This window comes from Onychomys torridus, chromosome 8 (genome assembly GCF_903995425.1).
Source record: "Onychomys torridus chromosome 8, mOncTor1.1, whole genome shotgun sequence".
NCBI classification, from domain to species: domain Eukaryota; kingdom Metazoa; phylum Chordata; class Mammalia; order Rodentia; family Cricetidae; genus Onychomys; species Onychomys torridus.
Genome location: NC_050450.1, coordinates 77,178,488 through 77,201,989, shown reverse-complemented (window position 1 = coordinate 77,201,989; position 23,502 = coordinate 77,178,488). Strand labels below are relative to the sequence as shown.

General features: G+C 47.1%; 1 protein-coding gene across 1 annotated transcript in view; it reads left to right on the top strand.

Moving 5' to 3' along the window:
* Scpep1 (serine carboxypeptidase 1) overlaps positions 1–23,502 on the top strand; it is a 32,414-nt gene that overhangs the window by 5,209 nt on the left and 3,703 nt on the right. Inside the window, exons 3-12 of the mRNA XM_036196341.1 lie at positions 2,686–2,775; positions 5,025–5,180; positions 5,529–5,603; positions 8,231–8,303; positions 10,898–10,935; positions 11,964–12,092; positions 13,660–13,753; positions 14,509–14,622; positions 17,799–17,936; positions 19,494–19,657. Of these exons, the coding sequence (XP_036052234.1) occupies positions 2,686–2,775; positions 5,025–5,180; positions 5,529–5,603; positions 8,231–8,303; positions 10,898–10,935; positions 11,964–12,092; positions 13,660–13,753; positions 14,509–14,622; positions 17,799–17,936; positions 19,494–19,657 (1,071 nt within the window). The remainder of the gene's footprint in view (positions 1–2,685; positions 2,776–5,024; positions 5,181–5,528; positions 5,604–8,230; positions 8,304–10,897; positions 10,936–11,963; positions 12,093–13,659; positions 13,754–14,508; positions 14,623–17,798; positions 17,937–19,493; positions 19,658–23,502) is intronic.

The window sequence follows — 23,502 nt, the reverse complement described above, 5'->3', positions numbered from 1 at the left end:
AGTTGTGCCTCTGGTTGTTAGCAAGGAGGTTAGTGTCAGTTCAGAACATTGGTATGGGAGACACTTGGCAGACAGGCCGTGTTGCCTTGCCCTGCCAGCCTCGCTTCCCCTGGTCTGCCTCTTCTTTTTGGGAGGGGCAGGGTCTTGCCCAGGCTAGCCTCGAGTTCAGTAATCCCCCTGCCCTTGCATGCAGTGCCGGGATTACAGGTGTCTGTCACACCGCAGTCGAATGCTTTCCTTCAGCTTTCCCTAGGCAGATTCCCCTGGCTTCCGCTCTGCCCTGCTGCTCTTCCCTTTAACCTCTCCCGTCTGCACCCGACCTTCCACACACTGAGAGACTGTATAGCCCGGACGTGTCTCTGACTCATCTCTAATGGTTTCCTCATCCCTGCCCCCAGCTCATCTGGGTCCCCTAGATACATCTAGAGAAACTCCCTCTTCCTTGACCATCTCCCGGAAGACCTCTTCCCATCAGCAAGCCTACCTTACAAGCCCGTTTTGCCTGTTTGCTTCTGCCCACCCCTCCCCCTTTGAGCCCTACAGAGCACACAGATTTTGCCTTTTGTGGTTTGGGGGCATGCTACGGGCCGCGGGAAAAAAAAGAAAGCTGGTTATGGCAAAGTCACTACCTGGAGGGATCAGGGAATTCCTTCAGAGGAAGCCAAATTCCAAGGAGTTTTTGGTGTTACTTGGCTTGTTATATGTCAGCTGTCTTCTGTTATGGAAATCATGTGTGCCTTCATAGTTTTCCCAATTGACTTTTCCTAAGAGTTGCTAACAGTGTGGACTGATCACTCTTTGGACATATGCATTCCAGGTATTTGGAGAACAGCCTCAGGAAAGGCTTCCTTTCCCTCAGCCCATCTGTTTCTCCCCTTTCAGCACTGGAATCAGACATCTCCCTTAGCCACATTCAAGGACTAACAGAAATAACAGTCCAGACCACCACATGCTAGTCTCCTGATTCAAGGTAAATTCCACAAGGAGACACCACCTAGGTCAGGTGGACGTTAAGTAATAGCTTTACACAGTTTAGCTTGGACCCTCCTTTCTTACAGCCTTACTAATTTTAGAGACCCCTAACAACAACAACAACAACAACAACAACAACTACTACTACTACTACTTCTTCTTCTTCTTCTTCTTCTTCTTCTTCTTCTTCTTCTTCTTCTTCTTCTTCTTTTGTTTTTTTTGTTTTTCGAGACAGGGTTTCTCTGTGTAGCTTTGCGCCTTTTTCCTGGAACTCACTTGGTAGCCCAGGCTGGCCTCGAACTCACAGAGATCCGCCTGCCTCTTCCTCCCGAGTGCTGGGATTAAAGGTGTGTGCCGCCGCCGCCACCCGGCAACTCCTAACTTCTTATGCAACCTAGGAATATAGACTGAGCACATACATTTCCTTCTTGATATACTAACTGATGATAGCTCTCAGCTGACCCCTTCCCTTTACCACTCCATTTTCAGGTCAGAAAGCCTGACAACCACTGCCTGAGGAAACTCTTACCTGCCTTTATGGCCTTGCAGGAATTTAGGCCTGGTAACCTGGCTGGAGGGGAGGATTGTGATTGTTTGGGTATATAACTGAGAAGCTAGAGACGGAATGGAGAATTAAAGTGAATGGGAATTAAAGTGAATGGACTGAAGAGCTCAGTGGCTGAGATTCTATTTTCCCCAAAAATAGTTCTCACCATTCATAGTTTCTCTCCTGAGCCCTGGGATGTATAATATTAAGGCTGGTCCCTCTAATATTATACAAGAGGGGCACTGGTACCAATCTTCAGTTCAGAATCCTGCCTCTCTGCTGCCCGCGTAAACAAACCCCTTCATGCCACATGCTCCCACCCTGAGATTTGTGCATTGGTTGTGGTGTACACAGCGACTAGGCTTATCCGAAGTGCCCCTCACTGGGCCCCAAAGTAGAGTTTCCCAGCTTTGTGTTGAAGGGAAAGAGTCGAAAAGCCCAAGCTAGTTCCAGGGGAGCCTGCAGTTGCTTAGGGCCCAGGGCTAGCTAGCTGGTTCTATCCCTCTTTGTGACTCTAGACTCTGAAACGAGAGAGATTTAGAGATGTGTTTTGAAGGTCTCTTATGGTGCTAGAACCAGTGAGCCCCAGGGCAGGCCTATGTTAAAGTCCAGAGAACCAAGAGGCAGGAAAGGCCACCTAGGACCTCTTAAGTCATCTGCAATCTTTCAAAGAGAGATTTGGTTCCCACAGGAGTTTTGTAGGTGCAGAAGCTCCCGGGAAACATGGAGCTAGAGAAAACGTCCTTTGCTTTTAAATTTTTGTTTGTAAGCCGGGCGGTGGCGGTGGCGCACACCTTTAATCCCAGCACTTGGGAGGCAGAGGCAGGCGGATCTTTGTGAGTTCGAGGCCAGCCTGGGCCACCAAGTGAGTCCTAGGAAAGGTGCAAAGCTACACAGAGAAACCCTGTCTCAGAAAAAAAAAATTTTTTTTTTTTTTTGTTTGTAGCTCAGGATGACTTGAGCTCCTGATCCTCCTGCCTCATCCCCTCAAGTGCTGGGATTATAGATGTGCACATCCTCATCCAGCTGAAAATGTGTCCTGTGCACATGGCGATACAGCCGTCACTAGGTCCTAAGTTGTTTTCCTGGGTGTGCACATCTGTTATGATAGCCAGGGCTCGGCTGTGTTTTCTCTGGGTTAATGTCTGTTTCTTTCTCTTCCACAGGGTGGTCCAGGCGGTTCCAGCACTGGATTTGGAAACTTTGAAGAAATTGGGCCTCTTGACACCCATCTCAAGCCACGGAATACCACCTGGGTAAGATGAGAACAGCCCTCAATCATCCCTGCCCATCATCCTCTCACAGGCTGGGTCCCATAACTCTACCCCAGCAGGGTGGGGCCACAGTTGGTAGTTCACCCTGGTGGGCTTTCTTGAGACCCTGGATACCTGCCTACAGCCTTTTTCAGCCCAGCTTCTCCATGTCTCAGAACAAGTGTCTCTTGCCTTTTCCAACTTGGTGATCTTTCTCCACTTACCTTCAGAAACTTCTAGCCACAGCTGGGGAACAGCTCAGTGGGTATTGTGCTTGCCTCGAATGCACGATAAAAACCAGGCTTAAGGATGAACACCAATAATCTTAGTTTATAGGACATAGAGGCTGGAGGGTGAGGAGTTCAAGATAATCCTTGGCTATGTAGCAAGTTCAGGGCCAGCCTGGGCTACATGAAACCCTGACTCAAAACAAAACTGGGCCGGGCAGCGGTGGCGCATGCCTTTGATCTCAGCACTCAGGAGGTGGAGGCAGGCAGATCTCTGATTTGAAGGACAGTCTGGTCTATAGAGCGAGTTCCAGGACAGCCAGGGCTACACAGAGAGACTTTTGTCTCCAAACCAAACCAAACTGAAATTCCCTCCTGCAGCTGGTGCTGGCGACCCTGTGCTTAACCACATGGTGGCCATCTGCTACCTCAGCCCTGACTCCCACCATCTGCTACAACTTTCAATTCTTTTCTTTCTCTTTCCCCTCGCATCTGGACTTCAAGCTTGCAAGTCCCTTGTCTCCACCCCACACCACACCCCGGGCCTTTGTTATCTTCCTAGTTCTTTGTGTCCCACCAACCCACCACTTCCTTCTATAAGCAACCTCATACTCAGTTCATAGCCTGGCTGAGTCCATCCTGCCGACGAGCTCGGCCTGGGCCCTCCTGCCCCATGCTCTATAGCTAATCCCCTCCGGGCGCACTCAGTGCTGACAGTGATCTCCAGTGTCCTCAGGCTCCTCTGGTCTTCCTCCCATCTGGAGCTAACCCTCCTGTCCTCCCGCGGTGTTTTCTCCTGGCCTGAAATAGTTCTAATCTTGCTGCTGTGGCATGAACAAGCATGTCCTCACTCTGCTCCCTAGCCTTGTTCCCACACCAAAGGCAGGGAGACGGGCAGAGAACCTAGAAGAGGAGTGAGGGGCCTGATGCCCAGTCTCCGTGCTGCCGCCCATCCTCTGACTGGTTTTGTGACCTTGCACAATCCTGGGTCCTTTCTGAGTTTCTATTTCCCGATCAATGAAGAACATGGCTAGATACTCATCCCTGAGGATCCTTCCAGATGCATAATTTAGAACTCTAGCCTCTTGAGAAACATCAGAGTATCATCTGTTCTTGCGGTATAAATGGGGCGATGGGCCAATGTGGGAATTAGATTCATCTGGAAGAACACTGATACGTGATGCCCATATTTCTTTTTAAAATGTTTTTGAGTCAGCATCTCATGAAGAAGCCCCAGCCAGCCTCCAGTTTACCGGGTAGCCACGATGGTCCTTGAACTTCTGATCCTCCAGCCTCCACTTTCTGTGTGCTAGGATCATAGACATGATCCACCACCCCAGTTTATGCAGTGCTGGGGGTCAAACCCCCTTCAGGCATGTTAGGCAAGCATCCTGCCAGCTGAGCTACATCCCCAGCCCATGATGTCCGTACTCCGTGTGTGTTCATTCCTTCAGATGACTGCTCAGACGAATACAGCCTGCTGCTGTCTGCACTGTTGACCTGCCTGCGCTTCTGTGTGTGAGATGTGATGCCTTAGAGTCCTTGTTCCTGTGTTTGTGCTCATCCTGTCTGTCCTTTCTCCGCGGCAGTCTGTATTCCTGTCCCCTTAAATCGTTTACACTTATTTTTTTATAGTGTGTGTGTGTGTCCACCTTGGGTTGTTGTTGTTTTGAGACAAGGTCTCTTATTGGCCTGAAACTCACTGTTTAGGCTACACTGCTGAGCGAGACCCAGAGTATATCCATCTCCACCTCCTCAGCACTGGGGTTACAAGCATGCACTGCTACCTTACCCAACTTTTTTTTTTTTTTTAACATGGGTTCTGGGGATCGAACTCAGGGCCTCATATTCATAAGGTAAGGACTTTATAAACCGGGCATTTCCCCAACCCCCTAAAATCACTTTAAGGAATAAGATAAAATCACCACACTAGTGCTATCGTAGATGTGGTTTTGCCAACTTGCTAGGAAGATAACTGGTAACTAATCTCTGTTTGCGATGTGGGCTTCTTCTGTGTGGTTACAGCTGCAGTCCGCCAGTCTCTTGTTTGTGGATAATCCTGTGGGCACTGGCTTCAGTTACGTGAACACAACCGATGCCTATGCCAAGGATCTGGACACAGTGGCTTCGGACATGATGGTTCTCCTGAAATCCTTCTTTGATTGCCATAAGGAGTTCCAGGTAATTCTTCATCTTAGATGCAAAAGATGAGCAAGGAGTTCTTCAGCATATTAAGCCACCCCCACAAAGTTCAGTGCCGTGGGACAGCCTGCCTAGGCAGACCCCGTCCCGGAAACAAAAGCAAACAAAGTTCGATGGCAGCCGGTTTTCAGAGACTCCCTCTTTTCTTCCCAGGTTGTGGGCTCTGACTTTCTGTCACCTAGCTAGACACCAGTAATCAGACAGAGGGCAAAGATAAGCAGATTGAGTTTACCTACCCTTGTACACTGTAGTGATCTGAAGGTAGTTTATGTGAGTTGAAAGGCAATCAGGATATTTTAATTCTTTGTAAATTCCTTTCCCTACTAGACAGTTCCGTTCTACATTTTCTCAGAATCCTATGGAGGAAAAATGGCTGCTGGCATCAGTCTAGAACTTCACAAGGTAAATGGGAGGGTGACTTCTTTGTGATGGTTTTGAACAAAAAAATAGTGTTGCTTTCATATACCTACCTGATATTGAACAGACCTTATTGTTTGCTTTTTGGTTTTTTTTTTTTTAAATTCTTGCAGGGCAATGGTGGCACATGTCTTTAATCCCAGCACTCGGGAGGCAGAGCCAGGCAGATCTCTATGAGTTTAAAGCCAGCCTGGGCTACAGAGTGAGATCTAAGACAGGCACCAAAACTACACAGAGAAACCCTGTCTCAGAAAACCAAAAAAGAAAAAATTCTTGTGTGTGCTTGCATGTGCCATGGTTTGTGCGTGGGGAAACAGGGGTAGAAGCCAGAGGGCAATTCTCCTGAGCTCTCTTCTTCTACTGTGGGTTCAGGGGATCAAATTAGGTTGTCAGGAATGGAATCTTGTGCACACACATACCTGCAGGCAAACACTCATCATAGAAAATAAAAATAAATACATTTTAAAAGATTTCCTTTGTTTTTAAAAATATCTTATGTATATGAGAGTTTTGCCTGCATGTACGTCTGTGTAGCACAGACATGTATTTGTCTATGTATGTATGTGCATGCCTGGTACCTGCAGAGGCCAGAAGAGGGCACTGGATCCCCTGGAACTGGAGATGTAGCCCGTTGTGAGCTGCCATGTGGGTGCTGGGAATCGAACCCAGGTCCTCTGAGAGAGTAGCTAGTGTTCTTAACTGCTGAGCCATCTCTCTAGCCCCTACATTTTTTTTTTTTTATGTCAGAATATAAACTAGCTAGGTGTGGTGGCACACACCTGTAGTCCAAACACTAGGAGACTGGGGAAGGAGGTTGTGAGTTTGAAGCCAGCCTGGGCTATCCACCCTGTCTCAAAGACAGAAAAAAAACAAAAACAAAACAAAACTCCCCTACCAGGTAGTGCTCATCACTGTTTAGCACTTTGGAATACTTTCTGCTCACATACGTGAAATGCAGTCACACCGTGACCTGTCTCCGTCAGTGGGTCTCCTCCTTTTTCCTGCATCATGTTTCATGTCCTGTCTTTAGATTTCTTCTTCTTCTTCTTCTTCTTCTTCTTCTTCTTTTTTTTTTTTTTTTTTTTTTTTTACAGGGTTTCTCTGTGTAGCTTTGGAGCCTGTCCTGGAACTTGTTCTGTAGCTCAGGTTGGCCTCGAACTCACAGAGATCTGCCTGCCTCTGCCTCCCCGAGTGCTGGGATTAAAGGCGTGCGCCACCACCACCCGGCTGTCTTCCGACTTCTTTAAACGGTCCAACATGTCTTTTAAGCTAGCTCGTCCAAGCTAGCACACAGTCCAGATGAATGACATCTGGCTTTGATGTCCCTAAGGGCTCTTCATCTAGCACAATCTCCTTTTCTGTGATGTTTATTAATTTAGAAATAATGTCCTGCTATGTAGCCCTAGCTGGCCTGGTACTTGCTACTATCCCAGCCTGGCCTTGGACTTGTTGCCATCTACCTGCTTCAGCCTTCAGATTTCTTTGCCCTCCCTCCTCTGTTCCTCCTTCAGACTCCCTCCCTCCCTTCTGACTGAGTTCATGGCCTCCTGTATGCTGAGTACGTGCTCTCCCACTGAGCTACACCCAATCCCCGCCCTGGCTTTATTCTCTTCTCTTGCTCTCTCCTCTCCTCCCTCTCCTCTCCTTTGCCCTCCCCTTCTCTTCCATTTCTCCCTCTTCCTCTTGTTCCCCTTCTTTGTACTAAGGATTAAACAACCCAGGGTGCTAGGCAAGCACTCCCCTGCTGAATTAATTATACCCCCTGCCCTCTTTTCCTCTGGTTTGAGACCACATCTCACTGAGTTGTCCAAGTTAGCCTTGAGTTCCTTCTGTGGCCCAAGGAAGCTTTGAAAATCCGGTCCTCCTGTCTCACCCTCCTGACTAGCTGGGGTTACAGGCCTGTTCTACCAAGCCCAATAGCTTTTATTCCCATCATTTAGCTTTTGCCCTACTCCCCTGGGCAGCCTCCTGGTCTCTGTTTCACCAGGTACGCATAACTGGGTAACCTATACACACACGATCACATATACGATACCCCAGCTTATATTCGTCTTTTGAGTGTTCAGTACTATGCTGTGGGGATACTTTCACTTTGGTTTTTAAGGAGCCTTTCTGCTTTGTCTTGAGTTTTATCATGTGGCCCATCTTTCTAGTGCATGTTTAGTTTATGTCCAGCATTCTGTTTTGGGACTGGTGTAGAGAAGGATGGGCTTCCTGGCCTGTGTCTGGTCCCCCTCAAGGATACCCTGCAAAGCCCCAGCCTCAGTGACTGCTGCTTGGCAGTGGTACCTGTCCCCTAGGAGCCCCTTGAGCACCTTGGAGGCTCCCAGACTTCAGGACATGGAGATTCCCTACCCCCCCCAAAGAGAGCTAGGGACAGATCTCATGCTTGTCCCGAGGACACCCATGAACAAGGCAGAGAGAAACTCGGCAACCCATCCTTTATTTCCTCAGTGGTGGTGGGCAGGGGCTGCCGTCCTGTGTTTAGTCTTCTGATGCCTGGGGACATTTGAACAGTGTGGGGTAGGAGAAGCCTTGAGTTTGTGCCTCTGCTAAGGAGGGATGGAGGCCTTGGTGCCCTAGGTCAGAGCTTTTCTTGATTCTTCTTTCAGGCTATTCAGCGAGGGACCATCAGGTGCAACTTTTCTGGGGTTGCCTTGGGTGACTCCTGGATCTCCCCTGTGGGTAAGTATGTGATTTTTAGGCATTTCTCGTTTCTCCTATCCCTGTCCCCTTCTGTGACTTTGGACTTACTGCATGACTTTTCTGGGGAAACATTATGAAAGGTCTGTTTGCCTCCTACACCACAGACTGAAGGATTCCATCCAAGTCCTGCTTGGTGGGCCAGGGAGTTTATGGGTGTTACTTTCAGGAGGCTGGGGGACTCTTGTACAACTGAAAAGTCCTGTCCTTAGGCAATTAAAAAAAAGGGGGTTTTGTTTGTTTGTTCGTTTTGTTTTTTGAGACAGGGTCTTTCTACATAGCCCTGGCTGTCCTGCAGCTCACTACATAGACCAGGCTGGCCTCAAACTCAGAGATCTGAGTTTGCCTCTGTCTCAGAAGTGCTGGGATTAAAGAGTGTGCCACCATGCCTGGCCTAGGAAATATTTAAAAATTAGATGATAATAGTAATGGGGTGTGTGTGTGATAGTGAGGGGATGCCTTGGTGAATATGTAGAGGTCAGAGGACAACTTTGTGGAGTTAATCCTTTTCTTCTGCATTTATGTGGGTTCTTGGAATTTAACTCAGGTCACTAGGCTTGGGCAATAAATGCCTTTACCTTCTGAGCCATCCTGCTGGCCCCCCAGGCAATTTTAACCTCAGATGTTTTAGTATTTCTAAGATTATGAGTAGTGGGGCAGGCAGTAGTGAGCTTGGAATCTCAGGGAAGGGTCTTGTGAAAGTCTTGTGGTCCCCTTTCTCCCTTGATTTCTCTGTTATCATGGACTTAGCTATCTGCTGTATAGTTCTGTTTATTTTGCCGCCTTGACTACAGTTCAAGGTCTCTGATAGGTCACCACAGCCACTCTGCTCTGTGGGGGCAACCATGCCAAGCCCGGGAGAAGCAGCCATCCTACAGGGCTGTGCTGTCCAGATGAAATAAAAGGACAGAAGAGGAAATAAAAAGTTTCTGGGTTCTTGGAGAAGCCATCCCGGAAAGTATTCGTTCACCTCAGGTCATCCAAGATGTGTGGGGATGAGGCATCATTGACATAGTCTCTGTGACCAAGCTGAGTCCTCTGGCGATTTTCCCAGTGAAGGAATCAGAGTTTACAGTGGAAGATGCCTGTAAACACTCCGGGGGATGTTGAAATGCTCTCTCAGACAGCGTGAGTGGCCTTGAAAAGAGGAGACCCAGTTCTATGTGACTCAGCACAGGGTGGATCTGTGTCACTGGCCTGTCCCCTCTAGCATCCTAACGCCAGGAGAGCATTTGCAGTGAAGCTTCCATGCGTGACTCGTGGTGGTGCTGAGGCAAGGTTGGTGTCGGGTCTTGCAACTCTGAGGCCTGCACTTTTGTAATCCTTTGGGAACACAGATGGGAGCGGTCTATCTCGGATGAAATCAGGGTGTGGCTTCAGGCATCTGAAGTGATCATCTTGGCCAGGTTAACTCTATTGGGTTTCCTCAACCTCAGCACCACTGCCATTTGGAATAGTGTAGTGTTGTTGTTGTTGTGGGGAGCTGTTCTGTGTGTTAAGGATATTTTTGTTGTTGTTGGGGGAGCAGTATGTATGAGATGTATGCATGTGGTGTGTTAATACATATTTGCAAATGCATGTGTCCATGCATGCATGCGTAAGCCAGAAGAGGACATCAAATGTCTTTATCACTCTCTGCCTTATATCCTTAAAGAAATTTTTATGAGACTATTTTTATTTCATGTGTGTGGGTGTTCACCTACATGTATGTCCCTGCACTATGTGCATGCAGTGCCCTAGGGGCCAGAAGAATGCATCAGATCCTCTGGGACTGGAGTTACAGGTGGTTGTGAACCACCTGATTAACTCAGACTCGGTCATCTGGAAGAGCAGAAATTGGTCTTAACTGCTGAGCTAGCTCTCTGGTCTTTGGCCTTATTTCTTTTCTTTTCTTTTTTTCTTTTCTTTTTCTTTTTTTCTTTTTTTTCTTTTCTTTTCTTTTTTTTTTTGCCAGAGCTGAGGACGGAACCCAGGGCCTTGTGCTTGCTAGGCAAGCGCTCTACCACTGAGCTAAATCCCCAACCCCATTGGCCTTATTTCTTGAGACAGGGCATCTCCCTGACCCTGGAACTAGACCTCAGCAATCTTCCCATCTCTGCCCACACAGTGCTGGGACTGTAGGCTCATGCAACCAAACCTGGCTTTGTATGTGGGTTTGGGGATTTGAACTCAGGTCCTCACACCTGTGCAGCAAGCCCTCTTACCTGCCGAGCTATCTCCCCGGCTCCCATTTTTGGACATTTGTCTGTAGCATCCTCATCCTCTGGTCATGAGGTGGCAGTAGGATTCCTCAGTGTGACAACCAGAAATGTCTTCAGATATTCCCTCGGGGGCTTCAGTGGCTCGTATGTTGGGAACCACTGACTTTTTGTTTGTTTTTGTTTGTTTGTTTCTTGTTCAGTTGGTTGGTCAAGACAAGCTCTCATGTAATCTAACTGACTCAGATTTGCTTTATAGCTGATGCCGGCCTTGAACTCGTGGTTTCTTGCTCCTGTCTCTTGGCACTTTGAAGGGAAGCCAGTGGGGTGGTCTTTTGGAAAGACATAGCTAATTTGTGCCTATTTGGTTTTCTTTAGATTCAGTGCTGTCCTGGGGCCCTTACCTGTACAGCATGGTAAGTGGGTGGGCCCTCCGCCCTGCAGTCTCCATGGAAAACAGCATCCCTGACTCCTCTGACCTCCGACCTCCTTTGGTCTCCAGAGAGAGTGTATTAGTGATCATCATTGCTTCGAGCTGACAGGAAGCCACTGAAGGGCAGAAGGATTTCTTTCAGTTTACAGTTGGAGAGGGTGTGGTCCGTCGTGGCAAGGAAGGCATAGCAGCAGAGGCGGGAGGATCAGGGAGCAGAGAGAGGCATGCTGGTGTCCACTGGGTATTCTTTCCCCCTTTATGTTCAGTCTGGGACCCCAGTCACTGGTTGTCCACACCTCAGTTGATCTAATCTGGAAAAATCCTCAAGGACACACCCGGAGTCGTGCCTCACTGACATCCTAGGGATGATTTCTTTTGAAAAATTGTATGTCACATGTGTTTGTTGTTGCTGGGAATTGAATCCTTCCTCAGACAGGCAAAAGCTGGCACTCTGCCAACTGAGCTTAGCCCCAAGCGTTGCCATGTCATGCCCCCCTATCCCCAACCCCACCTTCTTGAGGCAGGGTCTCATGTGTCCCATTGCTTCTTGTCTAGTCTACCAGTTGAGCTATGTCCCTAGCCCCCAAACCTATGTAGACCAGGATAGCTTAAAACCCACAGAGAGATCCACCTGCCTTTGTCTCCATTCCAGCCCAATATGTAATCTTGAATCTCTTGTTCTTATGCAACTTTTCAGATACCCCTCCCCCAAAGTTGAAAGGTCATGGTAAACCTAAACCCTCATGGGCCTACTATGATTCATTTAACAGTCTGCTCTGTTTCTACCATCAATAAGTGTGACTTGGGGCTGGGGATGTAAATCAGTGGTAGAACACAGCCTAGAATGCACATGGTCCTGGGTTCGATCCCCGGCACCTCTCTGACTCTTCTGACTATGTCCTTTTTAGGTAAGCTCCCATTTTCCTTCTCTCTCTTGCTCATCCCCAGCTGCAGGTACCAGGTTCACACTCCCTAATCAAGTGGGCTTTTTGTTCTCTGTTTATCTTCCAGTCTCTCCTTGACGACAAAGGCTTGGCTGAGGTATCGGACATTGCAGAGCAAGTCCTCGATGCTCTAAACAAGGGTTTCTACAAGGAGGCCACTGAGCTATGGGGAAAAGCAGAGACAGTCATTGAAAAGGTAAAGAGCCGAACATGACATGGCTTTGCTCCTGGGGGATGGGACCCATGGCTGGTGTTGTCAGGACCAGCCTTATCCTGGGCCTCCCACAGACTTAGAACTGCTTGCATGTTGAATGATGATCTAGATGGCCTTAGCAATGACATAGTAACCTTTGGAGGGTCAGCAGGCCTCCTAGGCTTGAAAGACCTCCTTGTTCCCGACTGAAGGTTCGGATTCTATAAGTCTTAGCCGGGCAGTGGTGGCACACAGCTTTAATCCCAGGCAGAGGCAGGTGGATCTCTGTGAGTTCCAGGACAGCCAGGGCTATGCAGAGAAACCCTGTCTGAAAAAAATAAAATAATTTTAAAAAGAAGGAAGACTGGTGGCCAAGCAGAGTGCATTCTTGTAATATCCCAGCACTTGGGGGGGTGGAGTCAGGAGGATCAGAATTTCAGGGTCACTTCAGCTATGTAATAAGGTTTAAGGTCAGCTTAGGCTACATGAGACCCTGACTCAGAAATAAAATAATAACAAAAACTCAACAAACAAACCAAAAATATGATTCAGTAGCTTAGTATGTGTCTTATTTAGGGTTTCTATTGCTGTGAAGAGACACCATGACCATGGCAACTCTTATAAAAGAAAACATTTCATTGAGGTGGCTTACAGTTTCAGAGGTTTAGTCTATTATCACAGTGGAACATGGTGGCGTGCAGGCAGACATGGTGCTGGAGAGGTAGCTGAGAGTTCTACATCTTGTGCAAGGAACAAGAAGTAGTCTATCTCACTGAGTGTGGTTTGAACATATATGAGACCTCAAAGCCTGCCTCCACACTCCACACAGTGACACACTTTCTCCAGCAAAGCTATACCTCCTAATAGTGCCATTCCCTTTGGGGGACCCTTTTAGTTTTTTAGTTTTTTGAGACAGTTTCTCTGTGTATCCCTACCTGTCCTGGAACTCACTCTGTAGACCTGGCTGGCCTTGAACTCACAAAGATCTGCCTGTCTCTGCCTTCCAAGTCCTGGGACTAAAGGCGTGCACCACCACTGCCTGGCCCATTTTCTTTCAAACCACCACATCTGGTAGTGCACATCTGTAATCCAGCACTTCTGAGGCAAAAGAAGCAGGAGGATCAGGGGTTCCAGGTCATCCTCAGCTATATAGCAAGTTTGAGGCCAGTGAGAACAACCTAAGATAACATCTCAAAATACCAGAGAAAAGAGACGGTGGTGCTCGGGAATGTGTATTTTAAAGACAGTATATTTTCTTATTTGGATCCATGTTCTGCCTTGAGTCAGGTCAAAGGAGAGAATACATTGGCCAAGAGGACACGGGGCCACTCGGCTCCCTGCACACTGACACACGGGCTCTTGTGTTCCAGTGGTGTCTGGGCTCCCATGAGCTATATGCTATAGGCGCATGGGCGGGCACAGCTGCCGTCTAAGCCTTTAGAAAGGCTTTCTTACTAATCCAGTAAATTTATAAGCTTAAGGTCATCCTTGGAAAGGCAAGCACTTTTCTATTTGGCAACTTTGACGGTGGACAGAAAAAGAAACCACCCGAATGTGCTCTTCATTTCAGAACACAGATGGAGTAAACTTCTATAACATCTTAACTAAAAGCACTCCAGAAGCCTCTTTGGAATCGAGCCTTGAATTCCCCCGGAGCCCCTTAGGTGAGTGTACCTCGCGGCTGTTAGCCCCTCCCCTGCCTCTGTGCAGGAAGACCTGTCCTGTTACCCACGTGCAGTTTATATAACAGAAAAGTAGCTTTCAGTGGTTCTAGGTCTATTCACAGAGTTGTACACTCATCACTTCAATCCGGTTTTAGAATCTTCCCATCACCCCAGAAAGAGCCCACACATGTGTTTGCAGTCTCTTCTTCCCACTCCCAGCCCCAGGCAACCACTTCAGACGCTTTCTGTGTCTCTGGGTTCTGGCTTTTCTCTACGTTTTGTATAAATGGAATCATACAGTAGTTTGATTTTTTTTTTAACTTTTTATTTTTTGGTTGGTGTTCCTTAGCATACTGTATTTGGGAAGCAACTTGATCTTAGAGCCAAAGGGCCACTGCTCACTAAACTGCAGGGTCAGGTCCCTGCAGGGCTGACTGTAGTGGTCTCTCAGCTGGCTCGGCTTGGCTTTGATGGCAGAATGCCCGAAACCCTCTTCCAGCAAGCTAAATGCCCCTTGATTCTCAGCTGACTTCCTTTGTCTGTTCAGGGTAATCTCAATGGCCCTACAGTGCACACAGACTGCAGTTATCAATACCAACCTATCCGATTTCAACCTGCTTCTCCCTTCCACATGGATCAAAATGACACTTTTTCCTTCTCCCTCCACCGTGCCGACTCCCCCGGTAGCTTGGGAAGGATGTCTGTGGGGTCCTGACGCCAGGCCTTTGACTCACTGTGTACCAGTTTGCTTTCAGTTCGTCTGTGTCAGCGTCATGTGAGACACCTACAAGGAGACACCTTGAGTCAACTCATGAATGGCCCCATCAGAAAGAAGCTCAGAATTATCCCTGAGGATTGTTCCTGGGGAGGTACTTAAATGCCCTAATCAAGTGCCGTTTGTAAGGGGGGGGGTGTGCCGTTTGAGAGCCCTTCATTTGTAGACTGGGTTTCCTTGGCGGTCTGTGGTCAGTAAAGTAACATTAGTGTCTGCAGCAGATGGAAGATCAGTCAGTGACTTGACACAGTGAATCAGAATAAGGAGCCGGCAGAGAAATGGCTGGGAAGTGGCCTGAGATTGGCTGTGCGTCGATCATTGTTGAAGCCTAGTATGGATGCATGGGGACCACCACACCCTTTAAGATTTATTTATTGGCCGGGCGGTGGTGGCACACACACATCTTTAATCCCAGCACTCAGGAGGCAGAGTCAGGTGGATCTCAGTGAGTTCGAGGCCAGCCTGGGCTACCAAGTGAGTTCCAGGAAAAGGTGCAAAGCTACACAGAGAAACCCTGTCTCGAAGAAAAAAAAAAGATTTATTTATTTATTACGTATACAATGTTCGTCCTGCGTGTATGCCTGCAGGCCAGATGAGGGCACCAGATCTCATTACAGATGGTTGTGAGCCACCATGTGGTTGCTGGGAATTGAACTCAGGACCTCTGGAAGAATAGCCAGTGCTCTTAACCTCTGAGCCATCTCTCTAGCCCGATACCCTTTACCTTTGTGACACAGTGAAAACACAGGAGTGGGGCATGGTAGTACTCACCTGAAATTCCCAATACTTAGGAGGCTGACAGAGGAGCATCACAAGTTTGAGGCCAGCCTGGGCAATTTAGCGAAACACTGCCTCTAAAATAAAAGAAATAAAGGTCCGGGGAAATGGCTGCATGGTTAAGGGCGCTCATCATCAAATCTGTTGACCTGACTTGAGTCTCTAGGACTCACGTGCTGGAAGCGGAGACCTGACTCCCAGAAGTTGTCCATTGGCCTCTGCATGTACCCATCTGTCTCCACCCCCATCAGAAAATAATAGAATTTTTTAAATTATGATAAAATGCTACATGTAAGGCCACAGCTGGTCACATGTGAGATTTCCAGCCAAAGGTCCTTTGAAAGGTATCAGACAACCCGTGTGCATGGGCAAGTTCTGGCCAGTTCCCTTGCTGGCCTTTCAAACATGCTAGTTCGAGATATGGTCTGCCACGTCTGTCTTCTGCTCTGGAGGTCACAGTGTGGAAATACTTGAGTCTCTAGAGACCAAGGCCAGATAGAATCTTGGGTAAGGTCCTACTTAGTCCCATGGGGGTCTTTGGGACAAGCAGAGGGACGTATTTGTTTGGTTTGCATCCAAGATATCAAGTCATCCCCCTTTGGAGCTGCTGAGAACTATGGGTTTTTTGTTTTTGTTTTTGTTTTTTCCTCTCTCTTTTCTGTTTTTAGGTTTTGGTTTTTGGTTTTTCCAGACAGGATTTCTCTGTGTAGCCCTGGCTGTCCTGGCATCTGCTTTGTAGACCAGGCTGGCCTCGAACTCAAAGAGATCCACTTGCTTCTGCCTCCTGAGTGCTGGGATTAAAGGTGTGCGCCACCACAGCCTAGTGAGAGCCATGTTTTGACCCTAGTCCTGACTTGGTTAGCATTCATGGCTCATCCTATCTCAATCTGCATCACTGGAGCTCATTTCTGATTTAGTATCTTCATGTCTCTAAATCAAATAAAAAAGCCAGACTATGGCATTAGACGCTGCAGAGGGCTTGGTATAGTGGCAGACCCCTGCAGTCCCAGTACTCAGCAGTCTGAGGCAGGAGGATTGAGAGTTCAAGGCCTGCATGGGCTACGTCGTAAGATCCTGTCTTTTAACAAATAGCCAGGTGTAGTGGCTCCCATGTGTGAACCCAGCACTCAGAATGCTGAGGTCTGTATCACAATGAGTTCTAGATCAGCCTGGGCTAGACTGAGACCGTGTCTCAGAAAAGAAGTCAACTCAGGACTGGGGAGATGACTCAGTGGTTAATGTCCTTGCTCTTCTTGCAGAGGACCCGAGTTTGGTTCCCAGCACCCACCCTGGATAGCTTACAACCTCTAACTCCAGTTCCAGGGGATCCAATGCCCTCTTCTGGCCTCCACGGGCACTGCATGCATGTGGTGCACCTGAATGTACACAGGCACACACACATACACATAAACAGAAAATAAATCTTTTTTAAAATCCAAAGAAATAAAAAGGACAGGCTTTCCTTGGCTCCAGAGTTGCAGTTGGTCGGTCAGGTCTGAATTCAAGTCTCAGCTCACTGGTGGCTGGTGGTTTCACCCTGGTTGTGTTCCAGCATAGTGAGGAAGAACTGGAAATCGCTGCAGTAATATTTACGTATCCTTGTGCCCGTCAGATAAATGGCGGTGGCTATAATGTTGTCACCAGCTGTGATGACGGGGCAGGTGGTCAGGCATCAGGAATCTGGTTGCTGTCTGACTGGCACTTCTTAGCCATTTGCCTTTCCTGAAGGCCTGCTTTGAAGTAGCTTAGATCTGGTTTGGTCTGTGGTAAGATAGCCCTGCTTAGGTTCAGTATTTGGAACACGGCCCTGAGATGACTTAGCACTAAACTAACTTTGGCCCAAAGCACAATTTATTCCCAAGTGGACCAGCTAAAATGATTGATTGGCCTCTGCCTCCCTGTTTCTTTCTGCAGATTCCAGATCCTTGTTGCACACGGCAAGCTCCCCAAGCTTGGGGACCATGTGCACTATTTGTATTTCCTTTCTACCCAGCTATTGCTGGCCACTTGGTCCCTCTTGGAGCACCTGTTTGTCATTCAGCCTTTGCTATCTAGGGACTTTTAGGTACCATAGTTTAGGATGCTTGGGCTCAAAGGTACTTCTTTTATTTGTTTGTTTGTTTGTAAAAATTTATTTATTTATTATGTATACAGAAGAGGGCGCCAGATCTCATTACAGATGGTTGTGAGCCACCATATGGGTGCTGGGAATTGAATTCAGAACCTTTGGAAGAGCAGTCGGAGCTCTTAACCTCTGAGCCATCTCTTCAGCCCCTTACTTATTTTTTTTGAGACAGGGTTTCTCTGTGTAGGTTTGGTGCCTGTCCTGGATCTCACTCTGTAGACCAGGCTGGCCTCGAACTCACAGAGATCCACCTGGTTCTGCCTCCCGAGTGCTGGGATTAAAGGCGTACGCCACCACCGCCTGGCGAAAGGTACTTCTTAATCTGGCCCATTCTAACCTGCTACCTTTCTCTCCTTCTCCTTCTGTAGCCCAGTCATCTTATGTCTTCATAAGCATGGAAGGAGACTTCATGAAGCCTGTCATCCATATTGTGGATGAGTTGCTGGAAGCTGGGGTCAATGTGACTGTGTATAATGGACAGCTGGATCTCATTGTGGACACTATGGGTAGGAACCAACTCTTGGGGACACATGGAAGCAATCATGGGTCAAGATAGAAGGAAATGGCCTTGGATACATTAGCCTTGGGGTTGGTGGCATTAATGTCAGGAGGAATGCCATTTCCTGCTAGATCCATCAATCCCCGGGTCTTTCCAATTCTGGGGTCCCCGGGTATGATTAAAGAAAAGAATGTCTGTCCACCTCTTGTCTTCCTGGCTCTTGGCCAGATTCACTACTTAATTGAGGGGAAGCTTTATTTTTGTGGTGTGTTACAGAAGGTGTTAAACACTAACCATTAACAATTCTATTTCCAAGGCCCCAGGAGAACTGTTCTCTCAGGCAGGATCCCATTGTCTTGTTTGAGAGTCACGTGCTCTCTCTGATGGCAGTAGAGCCCTGTGGGTGCTTAGAGACCAGATCCTAGAACCCTCAGGGAAAGCCGTGCCTGGCGACCCAGCCTGGGACTGGAAAGAAAAGTCATGGCTCAGGACCCCCAAGGCCAAGTTCTCAGCACAAAGGAGATTTATTTGTCCTAGATGGACAGAGAAAGGGCAGGGATAAGAGACAAAGAAGGGAGGGAACCAGGGAAAGGGGGCAGGAATATGTGTCCCAGAGGACAAAGGACTGCCTCTGGATAGAGAGGAGGCAGATGTGGCACATAGGAAAATGGCGGTTTGTAAAGGTACATGGGGAAACCTCGTGTTAGGATGAGGTGCTTGATTTTAATTGGGCATGATGATTAGGTGAGCCAAAGGGGGCTTCTGATTGCTGGACTTAAGTACTTTGATAGCTGGACTTTGGTAGTCAGTCTCAGGAGGAGGAGATGGCCAAATAAGGGAATAGACCTTGGGGGCTAGCTTTAGGAATGTAGTCTAGTGGCTCTTAGCAAGGCAGAGGGAATGGGGGAGAAGGGCAAGGCCTGCCAGAGCCACGTGCTCTGAGTGGGTTAATGCCCCTTCAGGGATTATAGCTACTGCAGCTAAGACAGAATGATTAAAATCTCAAGGCCTGGGGTCTGGTGAGATGGCTCAGTGGTTAAGAGCACTGACTCCTCTGCCAGACAACCCAGGTTCAATTCTCAGCACCCACATGGCAGCTCACAACTGTCTGTAACTCTAGTTCCAGGGGATCCAGTGCTCTCATTCAGACATACATGGAGGCAAAACAATGCAAATAAAACTTTAAAAATAAATACTAAAAAAAAAAAATCTCAAGGCCTAGATGAGTAATAGAGTGAGTTCAAGGCCAGCCTGAAATACTTGAAATTTAGCAAGACATTCTCTTAAAAAAAAAAAAAAAGACTGTGAGACATTTAAAAGTTAAAAAATAAAATAAAAGCCAGACTCATATCTGTTGGATTTCTCAGTTAGCCTAAGTATAGACAGGAGCCTTCTAGAAAAGGGGTTCATAAGCCCCTCCAAGAACTGCTTGTAACAAGATCCCAGTGAGTTTAATGTACATTACGGTTAGGAAGCTCCAAGTTATAGGATCTAGATTGGTTCCTCTGTCTCTGACTCCACCAAGCTCTTAGGACTGATCCTGTTCCTTGGCCCCTCTCACTAGGTCAGGAGGCCTGGTTGCGGAAGCTGAAGTGGCCACATCTGTCCAAATTCAACCAGCTGAAATGGAAGGCCCTGTACAGCAATCCTAAGTCTGTGGAAACATCTGCATTTGTCAAGTCCTATGAGAACCTAGCCTTCTACTGGATCCTGAGAGCGGGTCACATGGTGAGTGATCTCCCTTTTGTTCCAGACTTAAAGATGGTGCTATGGGGGAAGCCACAGTGTTTCCTGCAGAAGTCTACTGACTGGATTGGCCTTCCAAGAAAAGCTTCAGGCTTGGGAATATTTGGAGTCCCTACCCCTCAGTCCCACTCCCTGCCCCCATGCATGTGTGTGTGTGTGTGTGTGTGTGTGTGTGTGTGTGTGTGTATCTTGCATTCTTGCATGCATGTGGAGGCCGGAGTTATGCTGGGTATTGTCTTCCTTGATCACCTTGTTTGTTTGTAGGCTGGGTTTCATGACATAGCCTTGGCTAGCCTGGGATTCACTATGTAGGCCATAGACCAGGCTGACCTTGAACTCACAAAGATTCGCCTGCCTCTACTGGGATTAAAGGCACATGTCACCACACCTGGCTCAACCTTATTTTTTGAGACAGGGTCTTCCTGGAGTTTAGCAATTGAGCTAGCCTGGCTGGCCAGTGAGCTTGGGAGCTGCCAATCTCTGCCTCTCCAGTGCTGAGATTACAGGCATGGGCTGCCGTGACTGGCTTTTCACGGGTGCTAAGGGTTTGAACTCAGGTCCTCAAGCTTTCTGGGCAAATTTACCAGCTGACTTACCTCCCTAATCTGTGTTTTTATAATGAAATTCTACTAAGGTTAAGCATTGCTGATCCAAAAATCTAAACTCCAAAACTTTTTAAACATTAACATGACTTTGCAAGGAGAAAGATCATTGCCAGACCTCGGGTCATCTAACATAGTTGAGACACCATGTGCTAAAAACATTGCACAAAATTACCTTCATCCTGTAAGGGTGAGTGACAGTCATCTTGAGTCCCAGTCTCAAGATTCCTTGTTGTACATATGCAAGTATTTCTAAGTCTGGAAAAAAAAAATCTCAAGCACTCTGGTATCACACTTCATCTAAGGGTTACTCAGCCTCTGTTAGCACTTCTTTGAGGCTGAATGTAAACTCATTTTAAAGTTGAGATCTCCCTGGGAGAAGTATGCTGGGCTCCTCTTCATTCTGTTTTTAAATGAATTCATAGGATGTGTTGCTCTTAACAGTTTGCCCTGGGGGAAGAAGAAAGAATTACCTTTCCATGACCATGGAAAACTTAAATCTGAGAGGCTGGAGAGATGGCTCAGAGGTTAAGAGCACTGGCTGTTCTTCCAGAGGACCGGGGTTCAATTCCCAGCAACCACATGGTGGCTCACAACCATCTATGAGATCTGGTGCCCTCTTCTGGCCTGCAGGCAGACATGTAGGCAGAACATTGTATATGTAATAAATAACTCGTTAAAACAAACTTAAAGCTGAGCACAATGACATCCTCATATAATCCCAACACTCAGGAGACAACCAGGAGGATGAGGAATTTGAGTCTGGCCTTGGCTACATAGTAAACTCCAGAGCCTGGATGACCTAAGACCCTGTCTCAAAACAAAACAAAAATGTTGGCTGCTTTGTGAAGTCTAGTCACAGTATGCATGGCACAAGGTGGGGAGTGTCTCCAAGTAGTGGTGGCCCAGGGACATGTTTGGAAGAGACTTTGGGTATCAAGGCTGTGGGCACTTCCATGCCCATGGAGGGAATGTACTGTTTTCTTTATAGGTTATGTGTTGATTATGTAGCTTTCTTTGAGCTGAGAGATTACTGATCCCAAGTGCCCCCAAGTCCCACAACAGACACATACATATTGATGAAGAAGTTGGGAATAGCAAAGGCAGAAGGTCCCCCAAAACCTCATTAATCAAACACCCATATGTCTTCTAAGTACTAATCATGAATACTACTGGCAGATGCCTGGAGCATAGAGGTGGGTGAACAGTGCTAAGTTCCTGGCCTCATGGAACTGCAGGTCTCAGAGGGCTTAGGTTTATAGAAATATGATAGGATTACAAATCAAATATTTACTAATAGTGAATCATAAATTTATTTAAAGACAATTTTTTGGTATACATATAATTTTGCCATTTATTAGAGACTGAAGTAAATTTTCATAGTAGTGAGATGCATAGGCCTGTTTATTTTTATATAAAGAAATATATCTTGGCTGAATATTTGATACTCCAGACAAAGAGGATCTTCAGTAATTTTCAGAACTTACCTCTGTTTTAGTTTTGGGAGGTTTATTTTATTTTTCTTTCTTTTAAATGATTTGTTTTTTATGTGCATTAGTGTTTTGCAGACATGTATGTCTGTATGAGGGTGTCAGATCCCCCTGTGAACTGCCATGTGGGTGCTGGGATTGAACCTGGGTCCTCTGGAAGAGCAGCCAAATGCTTTTGTTTGTTTGTTTGTTTGTTTTGTTATTGTTGTTGTTTTTCGAGACAGGGTTTCTCTGTGTAGCTTTGCGCCTTTCCTGGGACTCATTTGGTAGACCAGGCTGGCCTTGAACTCACAGAGATCAATCTGCCTCTGCCTCCCGAGTGTTGGGATTACAGGTGTGCGCCACCACCTCTCGGTGCCAAATGCTTTTAACCATTGAGCCATCTCTTCAGACCAGTATTTTATTTTCAGATGTATGTGTCTATACGAGTTCATGCCACATGTCTGTGGGTGCCCATGGATACCAAAGAGGGTGTCAAGCTTGAGTTACAGGTGATCCTCTCAACATGGATCCTGGAAACTGAATTCCGGTCCTCTGGAAGAACAGCAAGTGCTCTTAACCACTGAGCCACCTCTAGCCCTGCTATTTTGACTTTCAAATATTTTTAATTACGTTATTTTTGCAGAGGGTTGGGGGTGACGGACATGTAGAGGTGAAAAGACAACTCAGAGTCGGCCCTTCTCTCCTTCAGCCTCATGGGTCCAGAGGACCAAATTCAGGTTGTCGGCTTAGCAGCAACTGCCTTTCCCTGCTGAGCCATCTTGCTGGCCTAATACTTTGGTTTTATAATGGTCATTGCTGAGAATGCTGCTTCATAAAAATAAGTAAAAGAAAGTAGTAGAAGGAATTAGGGTCATTTAAAAATATTATTGGAAATTATGTCCTATATTCATTTGGCTTTGGCTTTTTTTTTTTTTTTTTAAGATAGTGTCTTACTGTGTTGCCCTGACTAGCCCCAAACTCAATATATAGACTAGGCTGGCCTCTGACTCTATCTGCCTGTACTGTCTGAGTCCTGGAAGTAAAGGTGTGAGCCACTGCATCTAGCCAGAAAAAAGTGGGGTTTTTTTGTTGGTTTTTTTTTTTTTGTTTTTTTGTTTTTGTTTGTTTGTTTTTAAGAGACAGGGTTTCTCTGTGTAGCTTTGCGCCTTTTTCCTGGAACTTATTTGGTAGCCCAAGCTGGCCTTGAACTGACAGAGATCCGCCTGGCTCTGCCCCACCCCACCCCCCTCCGAGTGCTGGGATTAAAGGCGTGCGCCACCACTGCCTGGCCAGAAAAAAGTTTTAATTTTTTTTTTTTTAATAATGCATTGGTGTTTGACCTGTGTGTCTTTGTGAGGGAGTTGGACCTCCTGGTTCTTATGCCTCCACCTCCTAATTGCTATGATTACAGACAGTTGTGAGCTGTCATGTCGGTGCTGGGAATTGAACCTGGGTCCTCTAGAAGAGCAGCCAGTGCTCTTAACCGCTAAGCCATCTCTCCAGCCCCCAGAAAAAAATTTTTAATGTGCGCGCATGTGTGTGTGTGTGTGCAGGTGCAAATATACATGTGTCTGTGCAGGTGCACATGTTCAGGAGGGTACATGCGTGTGTATATGTAAGTACCTGTTTGTACAGGCCAGAGGATAGATAACCTGTAACATTATCCTCAGGAATGCCAACTACCTCCTTTGAGACATGGTCTCTCATTGGCCCTAGAACTTACCAGTTAGGTAAGGCTAGCTGGCCAGCCTGC